Genomic DNA, 21,003 nt, shown 5'->3' with positions numbered 1-21,003 from the left:
TCAACGCCTTCATTGAATTTTAGGCATCGACGAATTGACAAAGGGGACCGCTTCATGCAGCGCGCGGCGTGCACGTGTCCGAGACCCTCGGCCACAGCTGGTTGCGTCGCCTCATACTCTCATTTGCATAAGTTCCCCCGCCCACCGCCTGCAGGCGAACCAATCAGCTGCGAACAAAAATCGCGGAGACCCCTCCCCTCCCGGCTTGCCCGCCCCCCACCGCGTCCAACTCCCCCCGCCCTCTCGTGCCCGCGCGCGCGCGCGCCGGTTATAGCACCCGGCGCGAGCGTTGCACGCGCGCGCGCGCGAGCCGGCCGAGCTCCTCCGTTCCCGCCTTTTTTTCCCGCGCTCTCACGCGCGTTGGCTATGCAAACCGCCGAGTACAAAGAACCTCGGCAGCAGCAGCAGAATCCCACACCAGCATCACGAGAAGCTGACGACGCGTTGTGCAAACGTCGAGGAAGTCATTTGCTCGGTGCAAGCCTTTGCCTGCGACCACTGACTGCGTTGTTGTAGCTCGCGCGGCATGCCTAAATAAAAATAGCAAACGCAAGAAAAAACCACACACACAATAGCGGGGCGCGAACGCCGTAGGTACCCGTTATTCACAACAATGGATGAGCCGAGAGACTTTCTGAACGTTGCGTTAAACGAAGAATACAAATAATAGTCCTTAAGTTGTCTTCTCGCGCGGTTGGAGATGAATGTTCGCCATGCGCATGCGGACGAATCTGCTGACGGCGTGCGCCGTCTCGCTGCTGGGGCTGCTGCTGCTCGCCAGGGACCCGGGCGGAGCGGGCGGCGCGAGGCGCCGGGGGGGCCAGGGGACCAGGGCGGCCGCCGACAGGTCAGTGGCGGGGCTCGCCGCCTCTTACACCTCTACATTAAATGCTCTTAAGTTAACGCTGAGGAGATTTTTTGTTTTTTTTTAATATTGAAACGTAATGACGTGTTGAGTGAGAGGATTTTCTTAAAATTTGTCTTGGGGTTTGAGCGTTTGACGAATCTCCTGAAATGTGTGATTGGGTATATTGGATTCTCTGAAGTTAAATATTTACTCAGATTTATCTTAACTTTAAACGTAACGACATGTGAGTGAGGGAATCATCTTAAAATTTGTCTTGGGTTTGATTGTTGACAAATCTCCAGACAGATCGCCTCAAATGTGTCATTGGGTCTCTTCGATTCTCTGAATTTGAATATTAACTGAGATTTATCTTAACTTTAAACGTAACGACATTATCTTAAAATTGGTCTTGGGTTTAATCGTTGATGTTCAGGAGATTTGTTTCTTTAACTTGAAATGTAACGGTGTGAGTGATGGGTCTCTGCACTTCTCTGACGTTAAATATTAAGGGAGATTTCCCTTAACTTTAAACATAACGCCATGCGAGTGAGGGAATTCTAATTATCGCAAAGTCGTAGACGTGACGAAATGTGAGTGACAGGATTTACTTCAATAAATCTTACCATTCGCTTAACGCTAAAACGTAACGAATCATGAGTGAGGAAATAATCCTCAATTTATCCTAAGTTTAATCGTAAACTGTGAGGACGTTTCCCATTATGCGCTTCGTAACTTTCAATGTAACGAACGGGGATTCTGCAATTATCTGAATTCTCTTAACTTTACACACAACCGGAATGAAAGTGAGGGGGATTCTCTTAATTTATCCGAACTTTGAACGTAACTTAAACTTAACATTGTCAGAGGATGACTCTGCGTAAGATTGATTCGTCGCCAGCCAGCAGCTAAACATACTCCATGTATTATCACGTAATGTATACATTATTTTAATTTACACGTCCAAAACTAGCAATCGTCTTTGGCGAATGCGGGAAACTTGACAAATGTGTTGGCTGGAAAGTTAAAACGCATTCCATGTCTCCCCCTCAGCCAGCTCGTTATTGTATGGAGTGCTATGAATCGTTGACGTATTGTATTTTATTCATGTGTAGAGTTGTCCATTGCATTCAATCATCGCCACGTTTAAGCGTTAAACGCAACGTTTGTGAAGTTTCGTACATGTGCTTTGAAGAAGGGCCATTGCCTGAAACGAACCCTAGGATACAGAAGATTCCTTTGAAGACCACAACACAGTATTATTGACGAATGTGTTATTTTATGTAATTTGTGTACCGCTACCCAAAACAGCAGCATCCCATAGCAATTAGTACTTTGTCGTCATAAAGTCAACAGATAAAAGCACTTAATGCAGTAAAGTAATTACCGTGCTGAAGGAAATACAAATCCATCCGTTGCGTAAAGGTGAGGAAAATACGATTTTAAACGTCATTAAAGTATACAGAGAGACAGCTTCTTTCAGGTTATATGCTTGCTTTATTGGAGCTCATATAATCATCCATTGGCCACGTGGATCAAATGTACAATATGTATCTGCTATACATTTAACATGTTCAGCTCATTTGTCAATCCATTGATGAATGAGGATTTATTTTCGCCATGTGGTTAGTGGGTGTTGATTGAGACGACTTAACCAAGGTAGTCAGTGAGGGTTGTGGAAGTTGGGGATCATAGACGTGGGAGCGTAGTAGGGTACAACAATGGGTTCTGTTACACTCGTGTCTGGCACATGCCTTGTGAGTTGGTCATAGGCATGGCTGATGTGATTGTGGAGATGAATCGCTGAAGAGCGAATTCAAACGATAGAACAAAGGGGACAGGCATCTTGGGAAATGGGCCACTGGGTATGGGGTAGACTGGAACCCAGGTGGCAGACATGTGGAAATTGGGTTAGCTCCGTGTGAGAGTAATTAATAGTTTAATAGGCTGCCATAACACGGCATTATATATGCTTAAGATACGAAAGGGACTCATATGCATAGATAAATATGCAATGCTTTATTCTCCATTGATAAAACTGCAGCAACTAATTATTTCACACGAATATGATCTTTAATATACTTGAGCAATTTTGTCCACTGATGAAGCACTCCCACCCTGCCTTAAGCTCAGTTTTTGAGGCATTTTCTGAATTTTTTTACCTTACTGATGCTGCTTAATTTGCATGAAATGTACAATAAAAAAACATTCTGCTTAAGTGTTGCATTTACACTGACACGGCACACCTAATGTATGTATTACTGTATATAGCTCATACATTTTTTGCTCCTCGCATCTATTATGAAATGCCATACCCAACAGCATGACAGTGGCGTGGGTGTGAAACATGCTGGGGTCCCTGTGGCTTAAAGTACTGCTATTTATTTTTTTACTGCAGGTTTTACCAGACAAAGAATAAACAGATCGAGTAGGTACAGAAGAGGGTAGAACAAATGGTGGAATTAAAACGTGCACAGTTGCACACTTCAAGAACAAATAATTCTTTGTGTAAAGCCAACAACTACTATTTTTTATTTAAAGCTTTCGTGACTGCAGTAATTCATATTCTTAGCTCTTTCGGTAAAGTCACGTTGAAGGGAAACAATAAAATAATAAAATATATATAAAACAATAACAATTCTCACGACGTTTCGACCATAACACAAACGGTCGTCATCAGGTGTGTCGGTTTGCATAAATTTATTTATTTTTTAACGGTGTATTTATTTATAAAAAACGTCAGCGCCACGCGCAGCGATTTGACAGTTTATTTAGAAGGACTAGTCCATCTATGTTCTGAAAAGAGGAGGGGGGAGACGAAAAATTGTATCATAGACCCCAATGCATATCCGACCAGGAACACATAGGCAGTGAACTCAAGCACGTACACCAAGCTTTTAATGCTAATGGTTACTCCGACTATACAATCCGCAAAGCTATCACTCAAACCATGAAGAAGGACCCTCTTGAGGAGCCTTTCAAAACCATCACTTTACCCTACATTGCGGGGTTCACAAAAAAGATCTCCAAAATCTGGAATAAACACAAGATCCAGGTCCGTTTCAACACATTACATAAAATTCGTGATCTGGTTCCGTCTGTAAAAGATGTGATTCCGGACATACAATACCCTGGTGTCTACAAACTGAGTTGCCTCTGTGGTAGTAGTTACATTGGAGAAACCAAACGCCATGTCTCGGACCGCATTCGTGAACACAAAGCAGACCTTAAACACGGTAGGACCAACACCTCGGCCATGGCAGATCATTGTTATAGTTCAGTAGGCTCATATGACATTGACTTTTCCAAGACAGAGGTTCTTTGTAAGCCATCTGGCTACCATGAGAGATTCGTTCATGAGGCTATCCACGTATACAAGCACAGAGACAATTTCAACCGAGAATATGGATTCTGGCTTAGCAATCATTGGAAAGATTTGATACACCATTTCAGGTCTTAATTGATTGTTCACGCTTACAGTGGCTTTCAGACAGCATACATTAATTTTTCGTCTCCCCCCTCCTCTTTTTAGAACATAGATGGACTAAATTTTGATTTAAAGCTTTTGTGACTGCAGTAATTCATATTCTTAGTTCTTTCGGTAAAGTCACGTTGAAGGGAAACAATAAAATAATAAAATATATAAAACAAATAAATACATTTATGCAGGTCGAAACGTCGTGAGAATGTTTATTGTTTTATATATTTTATTGTTTCCCTTCAACGTGACTTTACCGAAAGAGCTAAGAATATGAACTACTATTTTGTTAGACAAAGCATTTTGATGACGCTTGCGTTGGCAGTGGTGCACACGCACAAAAAAACTCGGCACATTGTCAATTCCACTGCCTTGAAAAGAAGTATATAACAGGTGACATTTTGGACAATGACGCTTATTGACAGAACATAGAGAGGCGAAAGAGTTCACAGTAGCATGGATGTATCTCTCTGGCCTCTCTAATGACGAATGTGTTGAGATGTTTTGTTATTGTTACAAGAGGCTGTGTGAGTCGGCACACATCACGCGGTACATGGTGGGTTGTGGGTGGCCGGTGGAAACAACCAGTCTGTAATACAGTACATTTACACAATCTAAACAAAGGCTGTTAATCAAGGCCGTAATTATAATATATATTGGGGGGGGACACACCCCCCCCCAATATTTAAATATGCTCAAAATGTCCCCCCCCATATATTGCTATAAACATTTTTTTTAAATTGCTATGTATGTTAATAAAAACAACAATTTGCTAAACTTTGGCCACAATATCTGGACTTGTCTTCATATAACAATACATAGATTTCTGCTTATATGATTGTGATTATAGTTGTACTTTATTATTCCCTAATCTCTGCCATTACATACAATGAAACAAGAAAAGGTAAAAAAAGAAAAAAACAGAGCAATGTAATACAATGCACTATTAGACATGATTGTAAATAAAAGTCCATCCTATGTGTTAGTGAATTTTTAAATATTTTAGGCAGGAAATTAGTTTTCAAATTTATTTTTTTCTGTGGGGACCCCTAGACTGCCTGGAAGATTTGGTCCGCCCCAATGTTGACTCCATGGCTACGGCCTTGCTGTTAATAGACCCAAAATGTCACTTTTATGGTCCTATTAAGATGTGATAGGAAATAATCGACTTTGGGAAATTTAATAGTTTAAATGAGTTGCTGCAGTGCGAATGGCAGTATGAAGAATGCACACATTGCAGTATGCAGAAATTATGAAGTAAGCACATACATCATGCCTGGCACATGCACGTGTGCATTCAAACAAAGATTTCCCTGGCAACCCTAAAACAGTATTGAGGCAGCTATCTGGAGTGAGTGCCTATATTAAGCCCTTACACTGCTTACCAGGAGGGACGCATCGAGCTACATGCCCATCTGTCTTTTGGCATGATTGTGGAGTGACTCACTCGGAGACACTAGAAGTAGGAGGCACCCTTATTTATTAACAGCCTTCTCAGTCAACAAAGTAACTACAGCTCCCAGTCAGGGCAGCTGGCAGAATGCCTGGCTGACGACGCCGAGCAGGTGAAGACGTAGACGGCGGTGAAAACTCCAGCAGCACGACGAGGGGATCACACTCACGGCGACAGCCCCAGGCCTTTGCTCGGGGTCCCCTTTTATCCTCCCAGCGTGGCCTCGCTCCGCCCCAGCCATGCCCCCTTTCCAGAACCTACTAGCGGGTTCCCGGGCTTCTCTCCCGTGCCCCCTCTGTAACCTTTCCCTTACATCCCTCTCTCTCCGGCTTGTCACGGGGCCTGCTGTTAGTCAGGGCTGCTGCAACTGCAGATCCCCTTCTCTGTCAGCAACCAGCGCTATGCTACGTAGTGACCCATTTTATGCGACGACAATTGTACCCCCATGAGTTCAGATGGTTTTAATGTAAAGTACATTGTACTTTGCATAAAATTAGAGGCTGCTAAAATGTGTTTTTGTCGCTAACAATCATAGTAGCAGTGTTGCAGAAGAATTACGCAGTCTTTCATAGTAGCCTGTGTGAGTGTAAGGTTTCACACATGAGATTGCATTACAGCTCGTCGGTTCATGACCCTTTGACATTATTCCCTTCTTAGGCATGTTTTTAATTTATTATTGTCCCATTTCTTCCCACTCCTTGTAATGAATTTGCCAAACATCCCAATGCAGGGCTCTTCTGAAAAGAAGTCACGAGGTTCAGTGAGTCTTTTCTGAATACAAAGAAAAAACATGTACAATACTTTTATATTATTGACAAACAACCTTTGCGGCTGAGAATGGACTGGTGAACACAAAGTGTATCGACATCGATTGAAAATCTGTGACTTGTGGAGTCAACCTTGCCATATGCACAGCCACTGTACACCTATCAAATATTAATAATGGCAAACGTTCGCTCCAGCGCTGTCCTCCAGACAGTCTCGTCCCTTCACCTGATGAAGGCCGCTTGTGTTGTGGCCGAAACGTCGTGAGAATTTTATTGTGTTATTTTATTTTATCAATGTATTATTTTATTCTCATTCTACGTGACTTTACCGAAAGAACCAAAGAAGAAAATGGCAAATGATTTAGGAATTCCCAGGTGGTGTTTATGTGATGCATATTTAGGTGTGTTCAGCAAGCATTGCAAATATCTCTTCACAGTTAGCTTGCAGTGGAGTGATTAAACAAATTGAAAGTGTGTTCAGAGCACAGCAGATGCACCCTGAGAGTTTCGTAAAAGTTATAGCTCTGCAGGCTTGAAACTCATTAAAAGATGAAAAGGATGGCGTTGAGCGCCATAGTAGTGGAGTGCATTGATACAATAGTGTTTCTTTTGTTTTCTCAAAGCAAACTTTTACATGGGAGAGGTGAATGCGAATCTATAATTCTGTCAGACATGCTAGAATGCCCACCCTCCTGTTATTTCGATCGATTCCTATCCCCTCATCCTCGAATCATGATTTCAAATAAAATACATTTCAGTGCACTCACGTTAGAAGGGATGGCCTCCCGCTACCAAGCAATAGGTTTCTAATGCAGTTGAATTTAATAACTCATCCCTCTGGGCACGATTCTCAAATATATAAACATGGACATTGTATTTAAGCTGGAAGAACCTGAGGAGCTCTGAAGTGCTCGTTCACAGGGGTCCAACCCAAGCTGGTGGGCTGTAGCAGAAAATCACAACGCAAGTTACATATCAATTGGCCATGTGGGTTTTGTACCCTGAAACATTTAGTGTGACCCATTTTCTTTGTTCTTGTGCATAAATTAAGCCTTACTAGTCTTCATATTATTTGCACTTACAATATTGGCAAGTTATTCAAGAATTGAACTGCACACTGTTTCAAAGGAAATAGATTGGATCGCCCATTGTTAACATAATTATCTATTGGAGCATTTGTAGAGTCGTATGGGGAAGTGTTTTGCTGGTATTATTCTGTCTTCAAGTGAGTGGTCATCTGGTCTAATTTGTGAAACGGTAATGTGAGTGTATGCTTTTCATTTGGTTTGAATTTACTCAGAGGAATGTATGTGGACAACTGCATTGTTTTACTTGCAGGCACATCAGTTTATTTTAGTCCTGCCCTTTTATTAAACTAGTGTTGTATTTTAATGTCGAGTACTATTGTTCCATATGCATATACATACATCCATTATCGTGCGAGGATGCTTGTGGTTATGTGGTGGCTAATTGTGTGACCACCTGAACTGGGCAATTAGGAGCTAAAAGCCCGTGAAACCGTTGCTTTAAGAGAACAACGATCCTCAGCAACCACAGCGACCGCATGCATGCTGCGATGCATGTTTATGCTCAACGGATGTATATTTATGCTCAACGCAAGTCACCCTTATGTGTTGATTCCTAATTGCTTATTTATTGTGTGTTGAAGTAGATAAAATACATCTTTGTTTCGTTGTATGTCCAAGTCATAGCCACATTCCACATACACTTTGCAAAGTCGGCAAAAAACAACTGTACAATTCAATTGGCATTGATAAAATATTAAATTGGGACGCACAAGTAAAATGAACAACATTGTACGTGGATGTTATTTTCCTGGCAACAGTGGAGGTTTACACGTGATAATTTGTTAGTTTTAACGAATCTGGGATCAATTGCACAAAGGCAATAGTGTGTGAAAATATTAATCAAATAGGAATCTAATCAGCAGCTTCTCTCAGGCAATGGTAACTTAGCTATAGCTGCAGTGGAATTAATCGGGAGTATATTACCTAAGAAACAAAATTATTATTTTTAGAACAAATGACAGTATTTTCTGTTCAGGCAATGATCTCATCAGGAATAACATGTCCAATGCAGTCACATCATTAACCTGCATTCTATATTCATTGTGAAATGGCAAATACTCATCCAGTTAAGACTTATATTTAATGTCCTCATGCTTAAACAATTCCATGGTATTTTTTAACACTTGAACTGAGACCGATAATTTGGAAAAGCTTAAATTTGAAGTTGCATTTTAAATGACTAAGTTTATTATAATTCTGAGTTACGTAGAAAACCGTCCCAGTAGATTTTGGGGATTATTACTGATTTCAATCGTGAATGCAGTTATCTCTGTATAATGTGACTATAATAATATACATAATGTGGAGGATGGCCCACTTTACTAGATTCCCAGGAGCTTAAGTTCAACTTATTTTTGTCCCAGCTCATATTTAAAATTAATTTGAATTCATCTAATTTGCCCATTTAAATACAAGCAAGGGCTGCTCTGCAGGTGGGTTATTCTGAATTGACCATGTAGTGTCTGGTAAGTGATAACTCCTTGATTAAGGTGACTGAGTAGCTCGGGTCAGAGCGCTGAGCTGGTACCGCTGACATCCTGGAGCCGCCCATGGTTAACCTGGATTCACCAATGGCTGTACAAGAAAACATTTTTATTGTACCTTATTTGGCTAAATTTCAGCTCAGAATTAAAATGACACATGTTTATGACGGACATTTCTGTCTGTAACAGATTGGGTTTGGAAAGTTCTGCCCTCCAATGTACATAAGAGGGTACTTGAATAGATTTCAGAAGAAGTCTTGCAATACCTCCTTTGAATTGTTCTCTATCATGGGGTGAATGCACTGCTTATTGAGTTCTGAATCGTGGCATAACAAAAATAGCAAAATTTGGATTAAACAAGGAAAAATACATTACATGTCTTTTTAAAGTGACAACTCAGTGAATTTTTCTCCACTTGCACTGGATAATATCAGAATTTTATGAATGTGTTGAAGGATATGGTAATTACGTCACATTAACTATAATGGTGTGCTTGACCATATCTTGAAAAGTTTTTTGGATAACTCGACAGCCTATGTAATCTTCTTTTAGCTTACATTGCTTATAAATAACGAAGTGGAATCGACATAATGTGCCATGAAACTGTCCACTAGCCATTCACTAATTATTGTTTTGTGTCAGGTTATGTGGGATTCTGCTTGGAAAATGTGAAGAGGTTTTGGTTTTTTTATTAATGTGTAGTGACATCGTTGGATGCTACTGTGTGAAGCCGGCCTGTGGAAAAGCACGGCACGCAATGTATTGACATCGCTGACACCACTTGAATGTGGATGCAGTACGGGCCCTAGTGAACACTGACTGACAGTGACAGATGGCACCACGCTCTGCGTGCAATGCCAGCCCCTACAGGATAGAGGGCGAGAGTGCCGGGCACGGTACGGGGTTACAAGGGGACTATGGCACTCTGGTTGAACCTGGAGGACACGTGACCGGAGATATCTACCCGGGGAACCCAGAAGGGGGACTGGGGTGATTACGTGTCCAGATGAAGATCCTTCTCGAGGTTTGGAGGATGTGGACGTGGCTAGGGGCGGAGCGAGCCCTGCCACACAGGTTATAACCCGGAGCCCTGAGCGGCACCGGCTGCTGTTGTCATCCTGAAAAATTGACGTTCCACGTCCGATGTCCAAGAAGAGTCGTCAACACGTGGACCTGGACCCAAGCTGAGGTCCCGTCCATTGTCGCTACTCCAAGTGTAATTAGTGTAGTTAGCCTGGTGGACCACCACCATAGGTTGTTATCTGGTGAAGGGGCAGTTACCCCTTTGTGTTAATGTGTGTTGGTCCTAATAAATGTGTTGCCTCCAAGTCTGCGAGTCAGTTTGAGCCCACTACAAATGCAAAGTGAAAACTATTGTGCATATTCAGTACTCCGCCTAGTGGGTTTGTTAATTAGGTATTATTATTAATGCTACGAGCTGCATTTGGTTTTGAATATGTATCTTTAACACCTGTGAGTCTCATGACATATGTAGTGGGTTCACGCGAGACGGAGACGGTGGAGTAGAGGCAGCACTGTTTATTTAACTTAACAAGGGTTACACTGGAAGGGGTAACGGCCCCTTCACCCGTATACACGCTGGGACACCCCCTAGGCTATCTAGCCTAATTCCTGTGCTCCAAGTTCCTCCAGCTACAGGCGCTAGATGAGGCTATCTGATCTGGCCCTGGTCAAGCACAGATCACGGCACCCCACCAACCAGACCGACCCTTAAAAGGGCTCTGGCTCTGAGGTTCTGGGGCCGCACCACCGGCTTACCCTGCCGGCCCTTAAAAGGACAGCGGTCAGGGAAGTCCCAGGGTCTATCTAGCCGGCCTTCCTTCTTCACTGGTTCTTCATTCTTGGCCCCAACACACTGCCCCGAGCTCTCTGGCTCCCCCGCCCTTTATACCCATACACCACTGAGGGGGGGGGGCTATAGCGGACGTGGTTGTAGCCACCAAGGTGTGGCTGTGTGTCACCTTCCCACTGTGTTACCTTCCCACAACACCCCTACACATACATCACAGTTCACCAGCCCATTGCAAAAATATAGTGTTTATTATTACAACCCTGTCAATATGTGACATGCACATTGCCAGTAACTTTTAACCCACCACAGAGACACAACAACCCCCCTGGCATGTCCATTCTCTCACTTCCAGTGATCACATTTTCCAGCTCCTCTGGGAATGAGAAAGAAAAATGTTAAAACAGCCTGCCACCCAAATCAAAGCCTTATAAAATAAAATAATTCGCGTGTTTGGAAAACTTCGACTTTCAGAGAACCCTACATTACTCTCAGGTTTATGCTCGTAGAATTGATAAAGGCGGTCATTACCATTACTAGAAGCCAGTGCAATCAGACAGTCTGATTTTAGCATTTTAAGTTTTAAAGCAAGATTCAAACCTTTGTATAGCAATTAACCATGGCTTGCTGCTGCTTCGTTTGTTGGGTGTGATGAAAAAACCACAGGTGTTGGGTAATTGTCCTTGAGGAACATAAAAAAAAATTCTCCTTAGTTTTTGGTTTGAAATAATGTGGTGTGATAATTCTCCACATGTTTTTACATAAGTGTGCACCATTGCTGCTGTCTCTTGAGCCTTCTGCATAGTGCTGGGTGCAGAATTGCATCCTGGATTCAGCCTTTTTCTAGGTCTTGCCATCTGACTGAGAGAGCAGCCTTGCAGTTGGGTTTAATGAATGTCTCCTCTGTGTGCTGGAGTTTGCGGAGCCATTACTCTATTGACACTCGGATTAAGCTGCGGTAAGGTTGATGCTTAAGATGAATGTACGCTCTAGAAACCTCTTCACCACATTAATTAATGTCTTTATTTGTGGCTTCTCACATTTTGCAAATGAAAAGGGGTGTTAAACCTTTGCACGAACCCATATTCTACCACTATAAGGCTTACTGCTGCTATAAAAAAAGAGCCATGCAAGGTGGAACTGGCATAAGAATTCATGGGCATCAATAAGGAACTTTGCACACTGAGATTGTTATGAAAATGCAATTGTCAAAGGCAGAAATACTCATTGAATGTCAGACTGCAGCGAACAAGGAGAGAACCATGACATTTACTCGGAGCACATGTGTGTACCTCACAAAGTTGAATGTGTTTATCTAGTTTTTTGCTTCGTGGCCACACTTTATATAAACAATAATGCAATAGCATTGTGAGCAGAGAAACCAAATCCAGATTAAATGTATATAGCAGTTCTATAATACCGGCAAAAAAGTCCCATGATAACAGTTCTGTATGTACAACCCCCCCAAATGACAACACTTTTGCATTAGGGTGCTGCATTTTGATGTTTGGACAATGATTTTAAGGATTTTTGTGTGTTTTATGTAGCTAATGGTGTGATTGAGATAATTCACTTTGCCTTTATTTGCTGTGCTTCCATTTAGTATTCTGATTATGTTATGGACATTATGTCATGAGAACAGAAATTTTCATACAGAATTCTCACAATGCATCACCTACTCAATGTTGTAAGACAATAACCTTTGGAAGGTGGTATTGGAATTACTTCTGAGCCTTCAATTGCCCTTTATGTACACTGAGGGTGCTGCACCTTCTCACAATCCACCAATATCTGGAGTTTCATTGATGTGATCCAACAACCGTTGCTCCAATCTGCTGGATTACAGGCATGTGCTGGCCTTATCACGCAACACCTGGTTTAATGACAGGCTGCTACTAAGCCTTGTTTTGACACAGCCTTAACCAGATGCCTTTCGATATTCTCCCCAACTGCTGCCCCCCTACCCCCGTCCCGTCTTACTTTCTCTCCCACTCTCTCCCTCTCTTGCTCTTCCTCCCAAGGCGAGACATGAGGGGCCTCCAGAGAGCCCGTGTCGGCAACATGAGTGCGAGTGGTGAGAGCAGTCACTGGCCCGTGGAAGGAGCGCAAGGGTGGCACTTCAACCTGTCCCTCGCCATGCACATACGGTGGGTGGGTGTCTGTGTGCACGTGCGCTTGTGTTTAGCTGTCCTTGCATATTAAAAATGACAAAAGAAGCATTACACCTGGTCCTGCCACCTCACATTGTCCTCTGAATCTAAACAGACTGGCCCTCTGCATTGTTATATATTTTGTTTCTTTGCCCTAACAAGCCGTGTATTGATTTGATTTATTTTCTAGTTACATTTCCCCTTGAAATAAAAGCATTCCAGGCCATCAGACTCAAATGATGTGCTGTTTGGCATGCACTTCTTAGTGTTTTTTTTTCACCAGCGATGTTTTACATGGTTTTCTCAAGCATGTGCTTCATAGGAGGCTTGCCAGCTGCCAACTTGTAGCTTTCCTGCCGGTAAACGTTTATCTTAAACGTAGTTGATGCTGTTAAACCTCTATTTTAAATTGTTGTTAAGCCTGGAGTAGTTACATATTTGTGTCCTAGCTAGTGAACAGGATCATTGTCCTCTCAGCCCTGCTGCTTAGTGCTAATTCCATCCAACACATTCCTGCGGAGGGAGCTGGTAAGAACGTTGGGTTTCTCGGTCAATGGCCAGGGTCAACGGCGGCGTGGTGTATTCTGCAAATATGCCCGACTGTGAGGGCGGGCACAAGCCGGCGTGAGTAGGTTAAACGTTGAGTTTTATAAGAGCACCACGGGGTGACCAGCCCCTCCCCACCCAGCCCCACCCCTCCCACCCCCCACCCAGCCCCACCCTCCCCACTCAGCCCCTCCCCACCCAGCCCCTCCCCACCCAGCCCCTCCCCACCCAGCCCCACCCCACCCTCCCCTCCCCACCCAGCCCCACACCTCCCCACCCAGCCCCTCCCCACCCTCCCCTCTCCACCCAGCCCCACCCCTCCCATTTTTGGATGCACTACGGATGGATGGACACAATAATCCCCTGTGGGCTGGTGTAACCAGGAGGTTCCTACCAGTAAAATTGTCCAATACCATTCAGTGTTAGAACATTGGTCTTGGAAGCTGTACAGTAAGTAAAAATATACTGTTGCTTCATAAGGATTTTTCATATAGACATTAGTATTATTTTTTTGTTAAATATATTTACTCTTACATTATGAGACCTCCTTTGCCAGTAGCAAGATATAGTAATAGATTTTTACCCTTTTATCTGGCACCAAAACTGACACCTTTATATAAGAGGTCATGTTTGCAATAACCACAACACAAGCAGTCAAAATGAAGACAAAAAGAGACAACTCTGATAATAATATGCACTGTCCTTGAAATTGATTGGTCCACACCCGAGACGGCTTTTCTTAGAGCCTAGTCTCCACTGGTGTTGGACCAGATGACGCCAAAACGCCTATTATTTACTCTGTTTTATTCTGTTTTTATGACTAATATTTCCCCCACTTCCTTTATGGTCTTCTAACTTATCTGTTTTTGTAGCTTATACCAGTATTAAAGACGTGGTGCCCAATTCAAGTCTCTTGAGGGATTTTATTATCTATTAAAAATGTTATTATTATTACTACTACTACCGTATTATGAACATAAGGTTTACATCGATGCTTGCTTCTATAGTTCTGCCAGCATAGTGTGAGCATTGAGACTAGAAGATAGATATAGTATTGTTTGTCCTTTGAGTTAATGTATTTTTTTAACACATGCCTTTGCCAACCATTTAGTGTACAGATCTGAATTTCTCTCTTGCTATAAACCGGTTAATTCTCAACATAAATCCTAAATTATATAAAAGAGGGTATACATATAAAATTTGTCTTCATAAGAAAAATTACAAACGCAACCACTTCAGCCTGCATTTGCACTCCAATAATGGGTAGCTATGGAATATGGTGGGATGGATTGGAAAGGTATTTAGAGCGCTGTACTATGCACCCCGCACACCTGAGTTTGATTCCTGGCCATGGATAACATCAGTGGTGAGTGACATCTGAGCCATCCTGCACTGACCAGCGTGATGGAAGTATGGTCGAACAACCCAAAGACTGACACGGTGTGGGGAGGCCTTCATCCAAAGGGGTTATAAAGTATATTGTATAATATTTGCTACTTTATTCTCCATTGGGTAGTTATTGCATAACAGCTATTACAATGCTGTGTTGGGTAGTGCTTATGTAAGTGTTGTCATAGTCTTCTGCATAGGGTAGCTATTATTCTGTATGGGGTAACAGCTGGTGCCACAGTTGTCAGGTGCCTATCAGTGCGCCAACACATGCACAGATGTGTTTTTATTATGTATATATTTTGTGCACTTTGCATGTAAAGGCTGACAATAAACCATAAAGAAAATCCTCAGCATGGATTGTCCACATTGTGTGGCGTTGTATACCCATCTGCGGTACGTAAATGCATCAGTATTTTTACGGAGCAGCTTTCAATTTTCACTCTTGTCAGCCTGGTGGGAGGTGGGGAAGGGAGCAGTCTGCTTTAGTCAGCTTCTGTGTGTCAGGCATGTCTAATACCATTAATGTAATTGATTGATGGATAGTTTTCCATGCCATTCACTAACTGCAGTTTTTACACCTGACATGGCCTGTCTCTATGACTGATCAGTGTTTTGCATTTGCAATGCACTTTTAATCTCATCAAATGGATTTGCAAATACAAGGTACGGTGGCTTGCATTACCTGTTACAGGTCTGTTGTGATATACAGAACAGCTACAATATACAGGTGGGTGCATGACTCCTGTTTTATCAAAAGGTGGTGGACATTGACAATGTGAGGGTGCAATATAACTTTTCACTGATACCAGTGAACATTTTACGTAACCAAAGACAATTTTTCAGAAGAAATGTTCTTGCTGCCAGATCCTTTTTCGTACTCGATTGAAGCATGTTATTACACCCAGTCCTTCCATGGGAAAGGTGATGATCTTGACACAGACGTGCAAAAGATGATGCTCACATAGGTATGGACTGCACCGACCAGTAGATTTGTTGTGGAGGGCTCCCTGGAAGCTTCTCAAAGTAGCACCGAGGAGGCTGGTGCCTGCCTCCTGCAGCTCAGCTACTGAGGGCACTCAGCTGTGATTGGATCGGAAACACACTGCTCACCGGCTGCTCATTGGTTGGCACTGATTAAGGATTTTTAAAGATATAAGAAAAGAGGTTCGTAATGGTTTTTAAATTTAGTGAAAATCCTAGGGCTACTGGTGAATCCAAAGCAAACCTATGAGTTGAATAAAACTATGTTTTCATCTTAACAGTGACTTGCCATTATATTGCATGTATAGTGGTATACTTATTCATGTATCTTTATTAATTGTTTATTTGTATTGGGGATGGGGGTAGAAAGCGGTGGAACAACAATTATCTCACTGGGGCCATAATATTGACTTGCGTTTGCTGGCCGTGGCTTATATCAGTGGGAAGTAATATCTGAACTGGTCCTGGGCACCCCACGCCTTCTCCAACTCTCACTTACTAGTGTGGTGAAATATGGTATGGTAAAAAAACACACCATGATCAGCATGCTGCATATTTAGAAAAGGGCTGTAGTTTCTGTGGGAACTCGGCACGATATAGAATTTCCATACGTTAATTGTTTTACGTGAACAAATAAATCAATAGTTTGAGGGACACAATTGGAGAACACAACAGTATGTATGCATCTCTAGGAAATTACTGAATAAGCCCTGGGTTCAAAATTATGAAAAGGAAGGTGAGGAAGAGCAGCATTGAATGCTTTTGAAAATTAAATGTGACATTGAAAAGCAACATACCAATGTGCCTAAAGAAAAACTTTCAATCGGTGCATATATTACCTGCCAGGACATGGATTCAAAATATATACTCTGATACACAACATAGAGCAAAAGCTGAGAAATGGGCAAAGAAACACAAAGAGATGCATTCTATAAATTACACTGAATGACAGAAAGAAGAACATGTGAATGTTAGAACAAACACAAATTAGAGATCACTTGATTTAAAGCTTTCGTGACTGCAGGGATTCATATTCTTGGTTCTTTCGGTAAAGTCACGTAGAAAGGAAACAATAAAATAATAAAAATATAAAACAAAATTCTCACGACGTCTCGACTGCAACACAAGCAACCATCATCAGGTGTGAAAACCACAGCAAGAAAATGTATTTTATTGTTTCCCTTCTACGTGACTTCACCGAAAGAACCAAGAATATAGAGATCACTTGTTGACTCTTAATAAAAGTAAGAGGGTTTCAGAAGGACATTGCTAAAACGGGGATGCCAGCTGATGGACAAGACTTGTAATGGAGTTGTGAAGATGGAGCGATGACATCAGCTCATGTCCATTAGCAAGATGGATTGTGGCATTGCATGAACATGAGAAATTGAAATAACTTGAGGGGAGGCCTTCATCCAGAAGTGGAGACATAATTACTTATTTACCCATGAATGTCACACAGTCCAAGATTTTTTTTCGGGAGGGTTCTGCTTTGGAATGTTTGGCCAACACCAATTACGTCATATGATTTTAGCTTTGGGAAATCTTGAAGGAGATTCATGCATGGAGGTGGGGGGACATACAAACACCAGGTACTTGAATAAGGAATAAAATTCCAGTTCTCCATGCTATAAGATATAAGCTTTACCACTGTACCACCCTGCAGCATTTATTGGTATGTTTGTTTTGTCCATTTTTGCCTACTGATATATTTGAATGTATGTAGGTATAATAAGCTGAATTTATTTCATATTTATATATGAATGCATCTTATTCAGAGATGGCCAACCTGAATCGAAATGTTGTACATTATCTATTTAGGGTGGTATCTGGCCTGGCCAGGATGTTATTAGACGAGAGTGATTTTTTCAATGCCACTGAGGCTATATATGATTGCTTGTATGTAGTTATTTCAAGTTAAAGCGATTTAATGATTCTAAATAGCTCGTATAGATTTTGCATCCTATGTTGTCATATTTGTGCAAAATGTAAGTGTACATAGTTGCATGTGCACATGTATGCATTCAATTGCCCTTGTCAAAACGATGTCTAGTTTTTTTCTGTAGTCTGGTGTGTAACACAGGGGGCACCCCAAATGCTCATGTAAAACCCCGCAGTGTTGCCGCAATTATGACTTTATATAGCGCTTCACACTGGCCTGACAAATTAACTTCTATCTCATCTCACTGCTGTGTGGATTTGTCAAATTTATGCCTTTTCCAATCTAATCAGTTGCACAGCACTTATTGTGCAATGGTTTCTTATTCGTTATTAAATTACTAATATAATACGGAATTGCTTTTGTTATGCCTGTGGGTTCAGTTGTGGTGCTAAGATGAGTGGGCTTTCGGAATATGTGAACGACACATGCCACACTCATCCTGACCTATATTTCACCATGCACGGTCAACAACCTCCATTATTTAATTATGGATGTTTGTCAGCTTTTACTAACAATGCAACCGCCATGTTAATTGGCACAATTCACAAATGCCACGCCCCCACAGCTTTATTTAGCCACACGTGTTAAACAGCCTACATTATTTTACCATGCATGTTTAGATACTTCCATTTTTAGTAATGCATGTACCATATTTGTGAAGACATTTTGACCTCGACATTTAAAAGTTGTCTTTTTTAGCCATCCCCTGCCATATTCCCATGATATTGAATCATACACATTCAGTCTACATCGTAGTGTTGCACTCGTCACAGCTGCTTTCTCGGTAGCTGACAGAGTTCATTTCCTCCAAGAAGCACTATTTATTGGGTTAAAAAACTGTGTTCATAATACTCACAGATGCGCCACTTACTATTATTTAATTATGTACAGTATAGAAATTTCAAATCCTGAATAGCTGCTATTGCCTGCTTATAGTTAATTGATATAAATATTTTATAAATGTGGCTCATGACCCAATTAAGCATGCCCTGGAAAGTTTTCATTTGCATATTCGTAGGCCAGCCGATTTAACAGTGGAAGGTTAATCATGTTATAACAAACAAAAAAATCTAACGCTCTATTCACCCATAATTAATGTTCCGTTTGCCATGGTGGCTATGAGGCGTGAGATTGTAAGGCACGTGGCCGTGAAGGGTCTGCTTGATCAACTTGCTTTAAATAAATATCTGCCATCACATGGTGTGCGTCTCTAGCCTGGCTACTTAGATAATAGGTTTGGTATGTCACACAAGCTTGGAACAAGGTGAATGTCCGTGTTCCTCGCAATTGCATTGCTGCTTATAACTTGATGACAAGTTCAGGCATAATGCTGGACCACTATATTAGCCAGCCAGCATAGGAGATAAACTCAGCAAATAATGGGAACTAATTAGCATTGGACTATTAATCACTCACTGCAACCCTTTTCCTGCAACACAAGCAGTTTATGAATGATTCATACACTATGTGTGTACATTGCTTCCCCACCTGTTTTATGATATCTACAATTTAACGATGATCCTTGTTTTTTAAAATTATTTACCTTTGTCTTTATTTCATATTATTTTCTTCTTGGAAATGAATCACTCTAGAGGACACCGTTTGCCAGTGTCACCTAGTGCAGTGTTTTCCAACCTGTGGTACATAATAAGGCTGTGGGAAGTGGTCGACGGAATTGTTGCGCATACTAGGACATCTTTTTCCACTAAAGCATGGATGGTGGTGCACAAATTTTTGTTTACGTTTGAAAATGGTCTGTATGGGGATACAATTTACATTTGAAATGTGTCACTCTTATAATCAACGTCCTCATTTTTGGTACAATATACCCAAATATAAAGTAGGTGCCTAGGCAGAAACAGAACCCTGCCATACCAAGAGTGCAGTTTCCTCTTTTGGCTTTTGTGTGCAGGGAGTCACTTTAATTTACCAAAAAAATTATAGCTATTTATCAGATACAGCTTTGTTTTTCAATGTTGATATAAACATGTGTCGAGTCACTCATGCGTGACTAGAAATGGCACCAAAAATGTGCCCATATATCATACTGACTTGTACAGCTTGTTCCAGCAATGCCAAGTTCAACTTAAAATGCATGCCACTCTACTTTGTGTGTGTGCCTTTACTTAACTGGCACGGGGCCAATAACGAGCTCCTCTTCGCATGTTCTCTAAACATTTAGAATTAATGAAGAGCTCCAAGCTAGTGAATTTCTTGAGAATGTTAATCCTCTACTTTTGTTCTCTTGTAATTTAACCCACGGGAATTTTTGAAAAGACGACTGTAATTACGCATAATTTTTTTACAAGCCCATGATGCTGCTTGGAGGATAAGATACTAATGCAGGCTTACACATTTGCAGGTAGTGAGCAAAAATGCAAAGTGGCTTCATGATTTAAGAACTTTAAAAGGGATAAGTGAATGGCTCAGAAAGCAAACTAACAGTATAGACTAATGTTAAAAGCCTGATGAAAGCACTTGCATTAATTGGATGCTTTTAGGATTCATCATTTTTTTCTGAAACTGTTTAGTTTTTTTTTGAGACACTGCAAAATGTGGTAATTAACTGGCTGGAAAGATATTCAGTGTTCATGCAAATTTTCATTGGAATTTTTTGTTTGTTCAATAAATGTTGGCATTCATTAAAAATAGCCTCACTGACTGTAATGCAGCACCATTGTGCTGGGTGGCATTGGGGGTAGGGCCATTTGGGGACTGTTTAATTACATTCTGGGACTCAATAAGCATTCTTCCATAGCATTTATAAATGAGCTATGTGAGATTATTTTATTTTTTCCACTTTCATATGAAATTAGCACACAAACACCCCAAGGTCACCCTTTTCACCAGAATAGCACAGTGTAGTGTTAACAGTTTGCACATAACAGTTGGTGTGAGTGTGCACTTGTGTGTTTGTAATGTGTTAATCAAACTTTTACCTAAACTCTAAACCAAAGTTTGCTACTTTTTAATTAGTATTTGGTCTGATCAAGATGTTGTAAGCTGTAGTAATATCATTCATTTCAAACCTAACATGTATTTTCGAAATTAATAGTCACTACGTGGCC

General features: G+C 41.4%; 1 protein-coding gene across 2 annotated transcripts in view; it reads left to right on the top strand.

Annotated features, from left to right (window-relative positions):
- Nucleotides 1-253: 253 nt before the first annotated feature.
- The window catches only part of LOC103091749 (CMP-N-acetylneuraminate-poly-alpha-2,8-sialyltransferase), a 42,759-nt gene continuing 22,009 nt past the window's right edge, over nt 254-21,003 (top strand). The window contains exons 1-2 of one of the 2 annotated variants that reach the window (XM_032968699.2): nt 254-847; nt 12,946-13,071. In XM_032968699.2, the coding sequence (XP_032824590.1) occupies nt 705-847; nt 12,946-13,071 (269 nt within the window). In that variant the 5' untranslated portion in view covers nt 254-704. Of the gene's footprint in view, nt 848-11,709; nt 11,883-12,945; nt 13,072-21,003 lie in introns of those variants that run through there. The other variant, XM_076073004.1, reaches the window with a different exon arrangement.

Source organism: Petromyzon marinus, chromosome 40 (assembly GCF_048934315.1).
Source record: "Petromyzon marinus isolate PM22_M1 ecotype Great Lakes invasive population chromosome 40, UKy_Petmar_22M1.pri1.0, whole genome shotgun sequence".
NCBI lineage: Eukaryota > Metazoa > Chordata > Hyperoartia > Petromyzontiformes > Petromyzontidae > Petromyzon > Petromyzon marinus.
Note: the sequence above shows the minus strand (reverse complement) of the source record. Positions and strands in the feature narration are given on the sequence as shown.